At 40.1% G+C, this 13,478-nt stretch overlaps 1 protein-coding gene across 1 annotated transcript in view; it reads left to right on the top strand.

Moving 5' to 3' along the window:
- Positions 1–10,378, top strand: part of DAPP1 (dual adaptor of phosphotyrosine and 3-phosphoinositides 1) — a 50,270-nt gene extending 39,892 nt beyond the window's left edge. Inside the window, exons 5-9 of the mRNA XM_006208930.4 lie at positions 3,217–3,264; positions 4,668–4,730; positions 5,414–5,499; positions 7,721–7,808; positions 8,647–10,378. Of these exons, the coding sequence (XP_006208992.1) occupies positions 3,217–3,264; positions 4,668–4,730; positions 5,414–5,499; positions 7,721–7,808; positions 8,647–8,715 (354 nt within the window). The 3' untranslated portion in view covers positions 8,716–10,378. The remainder of the gene's footprint in view (positions 1–3,216; positions 3,265–4,667; positions 4,731–5,413; positions 5,500–7,720; positions 7,809–8,646) is intronic.
- Positions 10,379–13,478: the final 3,100 nt, after the last annotated feature.

Genomic DNA, 13,478 nt, shown 5'->3' with positions numbered 1-13,478 from the left:
CAGTGCGTAATCCCTACGCACAAGTGCCTCCGCCTGTGGGACCGCACGGAGCCGTTCTATCTGGGAAATTAACATTGATACAGCGCCGCGGTCCCAGCCACAGGTCTCATTTAGGCATCACCAGTGTCCCCAGTAAAGCCCTTTAGAGCGAAAGGATCCAGTCCAAAGTCACAAGTTGCATTTATTCATCAAGCCCCTTGAGTATTCTTCACTCCGGGATGCTTCCTCAGTTTTTCCTTGATGTCGTGACTTTGATACTTCCGACAGTTAAAGGCCAGTTATTTTGTGAACTGTTCCTTAACTGTAGTCTATCAGATGTAGCCTCGTGATTAGATTCAGGTTTTGCATTTTTGATAGAAATACCACAGAAGTGACGCTTTGCCCGTCTCACTGCATCCTCTCGGGTGGAACACAATTTCGCTTTGTCTCATCCCTGTGTGTTTGACCACTTGATTAATCGGTGTCCATCAGGTTTCTTCCCTCTAAAGTCACCTTACTCCCTTTGTCATTAATAAATATTTGGGGGGGGGGGAGATTATTAGAGGCTAACTATTCTGTTCCACATTAGCCTTTCACGCACCAGTTTTAACATACATTGATGTTTCTTGGTGGCTTTAATTATTTCTGTGACTGTTGCCAAGTGGTGATTCTGTGATTCTATTACTCCTTTTACATTTATTGGTTGTCATTCTGCTGTAAGGAGAAGCTTTCTATTCTTCCAGTTTGTCCAGTCGTTTGTTTTTATATCAGCGGGCTACAATCATGACTACCATCATTTGTCTGGACTTGGGAAGTTTCCCCAGTTTCGGCCACTGAGCCCTATTTCCATGTGACCTTTGTGTCCATACAGCCTCATAAGTCGTTGAGAATGTTCTCACTTCCTGGTAGCAGAATGGCCCAGGCTTACCTTGCACTTTTATCCAGCTCTACAATCAGTTGTTTCTCGAAGACATTGATTTTTTTTTTTCTCGAGAACAGTACTTTAGAAATCCAGGTTTGGGTGCTACATATGCATTGTTAGCAGGTTGTCACTCTCCCAGGCCACTCTGAGGACAGAGCTGGGAAAATGTGTACGCTTATACATATGTACACATACTTATATTGATGTCTATATTTCTTTCTATTTCTATCATCTTCTATCCATGGGTTCACACCCATACCTCCAATCCTAGTCCCGTTCCACAAGGCTCGTTTTAATTTCTTCACTTTTCGTAGTTATAACTCCCTTTCCCCACAGTGAGGAATGGATCTCATTATCTTCAACACATTCGCTTATCTGTTGATCAATCCAATGTAATCAATCTCCGATTGACAGGGACGCCACTGCCCGGCACAGCCACTCCCTCCCCCGCCGCAGATGCCCACCCAGTCCGACCCGGCTCTGAAACTGGACAACCCCCCGCCTCTCTCTGAGCAGAGGCTCTCCTCACCCTGCCGGGCTTCCATGCCTCGCGCCAAGCTGCTGCCCCTACCGTCGTCCCCACAGATGCCCTCTGTCCCCAGCTAGGACTCCACCCTGAGCTCAGGTGCACCAACGCCCTGCACACACCCACACCGATGCCTGCCTTGCTCCATCCCACCTGACAGCTTTTGACTAAATTTAAGGCCAGCAGGTAGAAAGCATGGTATTCAGGCTAATGCTTCATTTTTTAAATATTTAAGTTGTTTCCAATTTGGGACACTTATAAATGGCTTTCTTATTACAGATCATTGATTTTTTAAAAAATAAATCTGCTACATAGTCATTTCCTTTCTTACCTCCTGAAACCATGAATAAAATACCAGTTCTCAGCTCTGTCCTCTGCCACCTTCTGCCTATTAAAACCTTAGAGAGATACTGGATGGAGAGTATATTGTTTAGATGGAGGTAAGATAGATTGAGTAGCATAATCCTTCAGTGCAGTTTCAGTAAACACTTGTATCAGCTCTTCTACAAAGCCATTTACCCTTCCTTATTTTGCCTCTGCAGACTCAACCGTCCAAGATGTCAAGTTTTTTATGTTTCCATGATATAATACCCAAACTCAATCCAGTCAGTTCAATGTCTTTTAACGTCAAAATAAATCACACTGATTATTTGATATCCACCAATATTGTTTAACATTATTTACATGAACACCTGGGAAGTTCACCCTGACTTCAATGCCGTAAGAAGGGCGTTTTAAAGGAAGTGGTGGTATGTTGTTTCCAGTTTTACGTCTTTCTACAGTGGTGGTGGTTGTTCCTCTTTTTATTTGGTAGGGAGACTTCATCTCAGGAAAAAAATACCCTGGAAACTCCCATGAAGAGAACATTGACATCAACTGAGTCATTTCCAAGTTTTTATTCATTTTCTCCTTATAGTGTGAGATATACTGACATCATATTAGAACAAAATATCCTAGAAATTCAGTTTCTTCAGAAATGTACGAATTTAGAAATTTTTTTCATTTGAGGGTCCTGGTTTTATGCCGATTTCCGTTTATACAGTTTTCCACCGTTCCTTACATTTCACAGGAGCCAGCTAAGTGTATAATACTGTTGTTACCCTTGAATTAATGATGAGTAAGTTAAAAGAAGTGATTCATTCTCACTTCAAATCCTTTTTGGATGAATCAATTGTAAACAAATCTGCATTCCTGGAAGTCTGAAAGTCTGTTCCATGGAATATAGGTCTCAAGAGATCGTCTGTGAAAAAATAGAGGGTTTAAAGGAGAATTATATGATTTTGAAAATGTTATTTCTAATGTTCCTTCTTAAACATTCACAAAGCAGATTAGGCTAACACAGACTCAGGGAAGTACAGAAATCCCTCTTCTTTGCTTAAATCCAGACTTTCCCATAAACTGAGCCCACGTCAGTGTGAGTGTGTGCACGTTTATGGGCATAATACCCCGGCAACAACCTGAGCAGCTGGGATGACATGGCACACTCTGCCCAATGCCGACTTCCACGAGTGGTGTGATCTGGCTGGTTGTTGGCAAACCGCTCACTGGAGTTAGAAGAGTGTCTTTCGCCTGTTGCCTGTCGCTACAGAATTATGCTTGACAATCCAGTCTAAAAACAGTCTCTCACAGCATAGGGAGGATTTTCAAGTGCCTGGATGAAGAATGAAAGGCGATCACTTGAGATCAGAGGCAAACTTGAGTTTCACTTTAAACTAGGACAGAACTGGGAAGGCCTAAATCATGTTGCGATAGGCCTGGGCTTCACCTGGATGTTCCTTTCTTTTTCCAGCTGGGCACCAAAGAAGGTTACCTCACCAAACAAGGCGGCCTGGTGAAGGTAAGGGGGTGTGTTTCTGCCAACACCTGACACAAAGAGAGAGTGTCATGTAGACTCAGCCCTCATGTGCACTTTTTAAAATGCACATCTGTGTACGCATTCTGACTCAGTTATAATATTGACATGTTTCAAGAGTTCATCTTTATGGCTAATATTTGTCAAAATTCTGAAAAATCACTTGACTATTCTTTGGCAAAGCCAAATGGCTGAGAGTAGAAAGAAAACACACAATCCTTTGAATGGAATGATTGAGGATGAAGGTAGCAAGTTAAGTCTAGCACATTTCTTGGATGTTTAAGATTTCTCAACAAAGAAGTCAAAATTGTATGAAATGTCTACCTAAAAGAAGGCTAGAACAACATCACAGGCAGTTATGTAACTATATGATAAAGTCCCCAAGAAAACAGAACTTAGGACTTTACTAGTTGGGGGTGGCCAACTGCCCTCCATTTATGTGACCATATCCTTAAAGTTACTTTGCTGCATTTTCATGTACCAAAAAGACCTTCGTGGTTTATGCCTGCTGTTTTCCATTTTAAGGGTCAAGGCGCTTAACCTCTCAAGGGTCCTGGCCTGCTAGAATTCAACCTAAATATTTAGTTATTTGTGTCTCCACTAAACTGGATGCTCCCTAAGGAGAAATATTCATATTCATAGCATATTTGTTTTCAAGTCCACTCTTACTTCTTTTAACTGGGAACATTGCCTCCCAGGACAAGATCTGTGTTCTGTTGGTACATGAGAAGGAAACAGTTTTTCCACCAATGCTGTGGAATTCTTAGACAAGGTTTAGAATAGCATGTGGTTTGAGGTTCCTAAACCTCAATTTACTTATATGTAAAACAAGAATAATAATAGTTGGCATTGTATGAAGATTGGCTCTAATATACACAGACCTCCAAGAATAGTATGTAGCCTGCAGTAGGTGCTCACAAATGACATCTGTTTTTATTATAGAGTTTTTTTTTTAATTGACATACAGTCAGTTTACAGTGTCGTGCTAATTTCTGGTGTGCAGCATAATAGTTCAGTCATACGTATACATGCATATATTTGTTTTCATATTCTTTTTCATTTTACAAGATATTGAATATAGTTCCCTTAGAGTTTGATTTTAAGATGGAAATTTTCGTGGTTATAAATCACCCGGAATGTTATTTCTTTTTACTTGTTTAAAAATGTTAAAGTTATCTTTGCCTTCATTATGAGCTTAAGGCATGGAATCATTTTAATTCTTGAAAAAATTTTAAGTTTAATTTTGAAACTTTTTCTCAGAAATAACACCACAGTAATATTTTATTATATCTAATCTTTCAGATACGTTTACAACAAAAAGAAATTATGTCATTCAGATGTGTAGTCCTGTATTCAAAACCTACATGTTTTAATTTCTTTTCTCTCAGACTTGGAAAACAAGATGGTTCACTTTGCATAGGAATGAGCTGAAATACTTCAAAGACCAGATGGTGAGAAACATAATATGCTTTCCCTTTAAAAATCAGCTCTGTAGGTGAAAGGAATGTCTGCCTTTAAGATCCCAGAAATTTCCCTTGTGAGCACATGAAACACCCTGGAGATGTGAGTTCTTGATTCCTGATGTGAGCCTCGTTCTTTTGCAAAGACAGGATGTGTATCCCAGAAACCGCTCTCTCCAGATGGTTAAGCTGTAGTTCCCCAGGGCATCTCAACCCCTCTGTTTAGGGCAATGGAATTGTTCTCTTACCTCAGTTTATTAACTGTCTCTTGCAGTAGTTTCCCCCTTTATTAAAAATACGTCCATTTCTCATGCCCATTTCATCAAGCAGATTTAAAATTATTTCATTTTTCCACTCATTTTTCCTATATAAAATTTCTGGAAAAGTAGATGTTTAAAAACAAGGAAGAAAAGTGTGGCTCCCATCCATGTGTTAAAAATCCATCACCACCAAGTTTAAACTGACAAAGAAAGGCTCTTCCTAGGGTCCAGTTGCATGGAAAGCCAAGCCCCAAACAAGAGTGTGACATCCCTTAGGAAGGTTTTATATTTTTGGTCCCCATAGTGGAAGTTGATAGTCGCTCATAGTGAAAGACTTGCTAGGAGAATGAATGATGAACAGATTTGTGTGTGTGTTTCTATGATGACATAGTTTGCCCTTTTTTTTTTTTTAAGTCACCAGAACCAATTCGGATCCTAGACTTAACGGAATGTTCAGCTGTACAATTTGATTATTCACAAGAAAGGGTGAACTGTTTTTGGTAAGTTGATTTATAAAGGAAATCTTTTTAGAAGTCTTCTTGCCAGACATTTATTTTAGCTGTAGAATAAAAAAAAATTGTATATCTTAACATGTACAAATGTTTTGCTCTAAGGTGTGTGGGTTTAACCATCACACAGAGCATGTATGTTTTGAGTTCTTTCAACAGAGAGAGACATAATACCTCATTTAAAGTGGCTTCAACAAATAGGCAGGGCTGCTGGGCACACTGCACAAGTATGACAGAGGACAGTGTGCCATTCACAGCTTAGACAGCTTTTATTCCTTTGCCATGTTTTACACCATTTTAATTATAACTTGGTTGACTCCAACAATGGGTGATTTGTATTATGATGACAATTCTGGTAAATAGCACTAAAGTATTTTGTTCTAACACAATCAGTGTATCATCAAAATTTTCTAACTGGGAGAAATAAAGTGTCTTGAGAAGGGAGTGTCTTATTTCCCACCAACTTTTATTTTAAAGTTTTTCAAACATACAAAAATTGAAAGACTTAGATGCCCATATACCTTCACCTAGATGCATCAGTCATTAATATTTTGCTCTGTTTGCTTTATCTCTGTCGGTTCACCTTTTTTTCCTGAACCAATTGAAAGTAAGTTGTAGACATCATGGTGCTTTACCCTTAAGTCCTTAAATATGCATCTACTAAGAAGAAAAACATCACCTATAGAACTACAATACCATTGTCCATCTAAGAAAATTAACATTAACTATTATTAATTAATGATGGTATAGTGTCAACCAATAGTGGACATCTTTTCAAAATTCTCATAAAGGTACCATATGAACTAACCGGAGTTTATATTTTTTACATAACAAGCAATCAGGAGGCAGACAGCTGCCTTAACAAGGTCAGTTCCCACGTCTCTACGATTCTCTTGGTCTTTTCCTCATGCGCTACTTCAGGGTCCAAGACAACTACTCCAACTATAGGCCTCACATTTCCATGTAAGTCATGAAGAAAGATGCAAGGATGGTATTAGGCATGTCTGCCCTTTATATCAGGAAAGCAGACCTTTCCCCAGAAACTCTTCTATCCAATTTCCCCTCGTATTTCATTGGCCCAGACTGGTCCCCTGCCATCACCAGCAGCAGGGTACTAGTATGATCATAATTGGCTCCAACTAATTATAACTTATCACCTGGGGTTCTGTAAGCAAGATAAAAGGAAAAATGATTTGAATTAACAGGCAATTAATAATGTCTCTCACAGAGAATACCAGTGACAGTTCCAGCCATCAGTTTTGTACAGTGTGTGCACAGTATCACTCCCCGTCCCCAGCCTCAGCTCTGGCTCCTCACTGCCCAACTGATCTCACATCAAGGTTTACCTTCTATCCACAGGGACTGCCTCTTGTCTATTCGACATGAATTACTGGCATAAACCAGATATATTGCTTTGGTTTTAGGATGTAGAAACTCTTCTGATTTCAGTTCAAGGCTTTTTTTTTTTTCATGGAAAGTACAAAAAGATTTTTAGTGTTTTGCATCTCAGCTGTGAGGACAGAAGTATGGACAAGATCTAAGTTAGGACTGACCTTATCAGTCAGGTGATTTTGACTCTAGAGCCAAAGAGACAGTTAGATGAGGAGTCAAGCATATTCCTAGAACAGCCTTCCATGCCAGTGGGCAAGTTCTTCTTCCTGCCAGCAGAGATTAACTAACTCATGGCAAGAAGTGGGCAGAATGAATAGTCAAAGAGTGTTATTATCTCTTTTCCCTGTCCTAACAAGTTAAAACTGCCTTCATCCACAGAGGGCAGTGTTATCCTCCTTGAAGCCAGCTAACCCAAATGAGTTACTTCAACAAACTCACTCTTATCTGTCTTGCTTATTCTTTGTTATCAGAGCACAAGTTCTGAGTCATATATCAGATTAGCTAAATAAACACACAAGCATATTCAATCTAAGACATGAACAGTAAACGGATCTGGGGGTGTTCTCGACCTATGTTTTTTCCTCTTTAGATTCTCATTAGAAAATAGAAATGTGGCCCGTATTAATAACATGAATCTACAACTTTGTCAACATTTCTGCAGTTTGCTGGCAGGACTAGCTCCACGTGTACCAATTCCTCAAATTCTTACCCAGATTTTCTGTCAATTATTTCCCCCTTGGAATACTCTAATTAGTCTTCAACTAGTAGATGTTCAACCAACCATCTGGAGTCTCTTATGTTCTTCCTTTTGTCTTATCAGCTTAGTATTTCCATTCAGGACATTTTATCTCTGTGCAAAGACAGGAGTAGAGGCTGATGAGTGGATCAAGATATTACGCTGGAAGTTGGTGAGTTCTGCCCGTCTCTGGATGTCTGATGCTCAGAAATAACATGTGGATAATTTCAAACATTTTTCTGTTGAAAGAATCAGATGACCCCTGAGAACCAATGGGATGTCTCCTTGCAGGCTTGCGGAATAGTTTGTTCATTCTTCTGGGACAGGGAAGGGATGGAGACAGAATAAAAGAAAGAGAACAGAGCGGCACTGGGGTTGCCGCTCCAGCCTGGCCTCATGCCCTGGTGTCTATCACTTTTCCCCTAAGTGTTTGGCTGCTCCAGTTTTGCCTGGAGAGGGACTTGTGGGACTAGAAGGTCCGACAGAGGGAAGCTGACATATTTCTATAGTAGAAGATCCTTTTAAATTGTCAGAGAAGGAGGCTTGCCAGAGAAACTTAGCTTAGTGTCCAGTGTACATAAAGTAAAAATATATCAAATGCACGTACTTTCAGACTTCTCCCTGTGCAGATAAACATTCAACTCAAAATTTAATCATTCTCTAGTGTTCTTTACCTGCTCACTTGACTTAATATATAATAAACATATTTCTGTATCAATTAATTTAGATCTGTATCTTCATTCTGATTCACTGAATAGTATTGCACTTCATGGATTACTAAAAGTATTAGGCCAGTTCCCAATTTGTGCAGGTTTTGGCAACCCCTTTACAGTACTTCTCCGGAGAAAAAAAAAAAGTCAGGGTAGAACTTGGGGGAGGAGGAGACATGATAATTAATTTATAGGTGCATGGTTTTCTTACTAATCAGCAATTCTTATGTAATATTTATAAAATGTTGGTTATCTTAAAGTTGTTCAACAATAAATCCACGTGGGTGTGCTCTCTTACAGTCTCAAATAAGAAAACAGCTCGACCAAAGGGAAGGCACAATCCGATCTCAGTCATTCATCTTTAAATAGGCAGACCTTCCTCCGTGAGGGCTGCCCTGACCCAGGAGCAGGGTGGAATGTTCCCGAGGCTGTGAGCCACAGCAGGCTTCTTCAGCTGAAAGCTGACTAAGGATTTTTCTATAGAAACAAATCAAAAGCAGATGCAGAGTCGGACATTTCAGGACACGCCACATTTGCGGACTCACAGAAAACTGCTGCCAGTCAAGACGCGTCTCCCTGAGGATGCGGACGCATCATGGTCCTGCGGGATGCTGAGGCACCCGGCGCCGCGCCCGGGGGCTCACTCTCAGGACGCGCAGTGGGAGATGAAGGCGTTTTGCTTTCCCTCATCATGCTCCCCGAGCTGGCCAATGTTAGCTGCCCGGGGCCCCACTCGGCGCCCTGGTCAGCTCCTCTGACATCCAGGTTGTGCGCTTCCCCGGGAAGGAAAGAGCTGTTTGTGTGCCCCGAGGCTGAGACCGCTTCTTCTGAAAGTGTGCTGAGAGAGCAACCCCCAAGACTGGGGACAAAGAGCGGTGTTGGTTTTGTTTTCATTCCCCTCTTTATATAAGAAACAAAACAATTTCTGAAACTAAAATGGAAAAGGTTTGCAGTGTTAATTTTCCCTTTGCAAAAGGCTCTACAGATATTCTTCTTCCCTTGTAATGATAAGCCTGTGAGAACTTAACGTCCTCTGGGCGACTAGGTAAGATGACAAAGATAAAGGAAGGTACAATCTAGAAAAACATCTTTTAGTCATTTTGGGGGAAATGTTTTAAAGAGTGAGAAATCATCAGTTGAGGAAGGGTGATAAAGTAATAGATAACTTTTAGTTTAATAATTATTGTGATCATTACTATATCATGTATTAGAATAATATGACAATAATTATTAAAACTGTAACAATAACAGAGCACGTTACTCTTAAGCACTAAGTTATCTTCATCCAGCGTTTCCCTAACAGACTGAAAGAGACTTCTCCAGGAGAGCGTGTTGTTAACAATCCCTTCCTCAGAGTGGGTGCTAGGTACTGACCCAAGAGGAATAAGACACACCTTGCTTGGCAACGATGGCCAAGCGCCCTACGCCTTATTTCAAGAGCACCTTCTGTTGCCAACTGAGGGAGCAACACTAAGTCCACACGTGAAGTGTAATGATGCGTTTCTTACACCGTGTTTTCAAACTAGAATGAGGGGACTGAAGTAGGGGGATGAGATACCAGCATCCAGAGCTCATAAGTAGATTCTAACCCCTCCATTATCTTTATTAATGGTGGGTTTTTTGTTTTGTTTTGTTTTTTAAGATTGACTTTTGAAGGGAGAGTAAAGTGGAGGAAGAACCCAAATAAAATGATCATGATGTAAAGCTATGACTGCTCTTGCGATCCTCGTTCAAAAAGTTTCCTCTGTTATTTAAACAGCTAGGACAGAAATTACATTTTTGGATGTTTCAACAAGGCTTTTAATGTCTTGTTTGTATCACATGGGATAAACCAAATGTCAAGTTAAAATGTGTTCAGTTTGCAAAGTCAGGAGTTAGAAATCCTCACTGAAATGTACAGTTTCATGTATTGTTTTCTTAGAACAAAGGGTATTTGTGTAGGTAATATTGTTTTGACTTTTTGTACAATGTCATGTTTATTTATATTCTGTGGTTATGTTTATTAAAAAGACATGACTTTGCTGTGCCTGTATTTTGCTATTAAATTATGTTTTTTAATATTTAAAATTTAAAAGAAATACAAGTGATTAATATCATATATAGCAATGAAGGACCCACTTGGGTTCGACTCTGAGCTACAAAGGATGGGAGGATTCAGAGTTTAAGAAATAGTCCTCGTCCTCAGGGAGTTTCTAATTGAATATGGAAAAGATAATAAATACATACATGATCATGTATAGAAGTAAAGAAGATAAATACTGCAGGGGAAGCACACAGAGCTATGATGGTGTGTGCTGAACGGGGATAAAGCCATATTTTGAAGGGTTTTTGACATGAAAAGGGCAATTAAACATTTACTCACCATGTAATTAGTGCCACCCCAGATGCTTCACCTGCTCTCAGCAACCCGAAAGGTGGTCATGATTTCACCTCGCGAGAGAGCTCAGGGAAGGGCCCTAAGATGAGTGAGGATGTTTTAAGCCAATGGCAGATCCAGATCGGAGGCGGGGGCTGTTTGGGAGAATAGCTATCTGTATTTAGCTCTGCCACTAACAGTATGTGCTTATCACCAAAGGAGTACCTCAAGACAGCCAAAGTATTAGCAGTCATGCTCAGAATCCCTCCCAGGGAAAACTTGCCCCTTTGACGCACTGCTCCCTCCAGATAAGGGGTGTTCCCCCATGGTGGGGAAGGCTCTTAACCGCCTCTGGGGGAAACCTGCCCCCTATTCCAGAGCCACTGGTCCTAAGAACACTCGGTAGGCCAGAGCCCTCTCTTCCCAGCCATGTGGCACTCCAGAGGGTGGGCTCTTTGATCTGGACCTCTTAAAACACGCTGGGAGTGCAGGTCAGGGAGTTATGCTGAGTCCCGGTTTCAGGCAGAGAGCAAGAGAATTATCACAGAATGAGTATCACTCCTCCCTCCCTCCTCCACTACTACTTCAGGTCGCATGCAGCAAACCCATATTTTTGCCAAACTCTTCCTGGTCACACTGTGTTTTAAACACCAGCTTCCACCACACCCCAGTTGGAGAAACAAGAACTGTGATTGTTACATTTCCTCCTTATTTTGTTATAAACGTGTGTCCATACAAGAAAGCAAGTGTCTTTTTCCTCTCTTATCCCATCATCTAACATAAGGTGTCTTAAAAATGGTCAACTTTCTATCACAGTATGTAAGCCACAGTGTATCAATGAGAAATGTGAACATCACCCAAGGACTTTGCATCCTCTTCTGGGGAAAAGGTTAACATGTTCTCAGGTGTATGCAGGATAGTTTTATCACGTTAAGCAGAAGTACGACTTGGTTACAGTCTTTATTTGGAGAGTAAACATGGTTTAAGAAGATGGGTACAGGTGCCAAGCTACAAGGGTAGACTGCAAAGGTGAAATTTATGTGTTAACTTGACGAAGCACCCAGTTACTCGATCAAACATGAATCTTGATGTGGGTATGAGGGTATTTCATAGATGTGCTTAATAACATCTACAATTCCCTGAATTTAAATAAAAGAGGTTATCCTCAATGATACGGGTGAGCCTCACCTAATCAGCTGAAAGGCCTTAAGGGCAAACAGGCTTCCATGGGGAAGAAATTCTGCCTGAAGACTGCAGCTTCAGCTCCTGCCTGAGATTTTTCAGCCTCCTGGCCTGCTCTACAGATTTTGGACTTGCCAATTTCCAAAAACCACATGAACAAGTTCCTTGAAATAAATCTAATCCATATATATCCTACTGGTCGTTTCTTTAGCAAACTCCAAATGATAAAACTTTCTTCCCCAAATACCTCATCACCACCTTATTATCAATTTTGCTGCTTGAAACATTTTATTTGTTTTTATTTTTATTTTTAAAGTTACTTAAAATTATTTTTGAATACTTAAAAATTCAAAAAGTACAATGAAGTTTACAGTAAAAAGGTGCACTTTTGAGCTCTCTGTCCCCCAGGTACCTAGTTCCACTCTACAGAGGCCACCAATGTTACCAGGTTCTGTATATCTGCAGAGGTATCTATAACATACAAGCAAATACAAACATACGCATATATTGTTCCTTCCTATACATAAACTGTAGCACATCACACAGTCACACACCATGCTGTTTTCACTGGACACTGTTTTGATCTTTCCATTTCAGTATCTAAAGTCTTAGTGATTCTTTATTTCCACTAGGCAAATGTAGAAATTTCTTTATCTAATCCTCTGTGATTAGAGTGAACATCTCATTTCTTATCTAAAGTAGGACATTGGATAGCTGAAGGGAGCACTAATAACACACAAAGAACAGCAGGTATAAACTGGCATTGTTAAGGAAAACAGACACAAAGGTCACTTTATGATGGATACTTAGATGGTTTCCAATCCTTTAATATTACTAAAGGCTGCAAACAAGCACAGTGCCTGGCCGACCACCTCACCGCACAACTCCAGAAGCTGCTGTCACACACACGCCATGCAAAATGCACCCTGGAGCACAGAAATATGATGTAAACTGCACTCCTTAGAATTCTGCAGTGTGGTAGCTCGGATGAATGGCACATGCTCTATGCCAGGTACCACTGGCAAACTCTGATTGTCAAAGAACCTCGGAAGAAATTAACCATGAATGATGGACTGCATTCTTGAAAATAAGCACATGCTAAACTGCAATACCAATTTCACAGAGATTAAATTAAGCTCATGGACAAGACTTATTTTCCAACTGACAGTTTATGCTAGGTAAAACGGTCTCCAAACCAGACAAGAAACATTCACTGCTTACTCATGTGGTTGAAAGAGTGAATTAAGTTAATTATAGTCTTTAAACTTTTGAAACTGGTCTGGGGGAAAAAACCTATACAGTGCTCAAACTGTACTTTTAAAAAATACTATTTCACTTATACTCACGTATGAAAAAAATGGCTATACTATCATGTTTACATACATACCAATATTGGAAACAGAATTCAATAATGAATCATATCTAAATTTTATAAAGAACACACAAACATTAAAAAACACTGATTGGTTATGGAAAGCGGAGTGGAAGAAAAAACCATTAGCTATCATCTTCATTTCCATTAAAGAGCAGCACCCTCTGAGAAGAAGCGAATCAATCAGCACTACTCGCCTATACTGCAAAACAATATACACAA

The sequence above is a fragment of the Vicugna pacos genome, chromosome 2 (genome assembly GCF_048564905.1).
Source record: "Vicugna pacos chromosome 2, VicPac4, whole genome shotgun sequence".
In the NCBI taxonomy this organism is placed as follows: Eukaryota; Metazoa; Chordata; class Mammalia; order Artiodactyla; family Camelidae; genus Vicugna; species Vicugna pacos.
The sequence above is the reverse complement of the archived record's forward strand: the minus strand, read 5'-3'. Positions and strand labels throughout refer to the sequence as shown.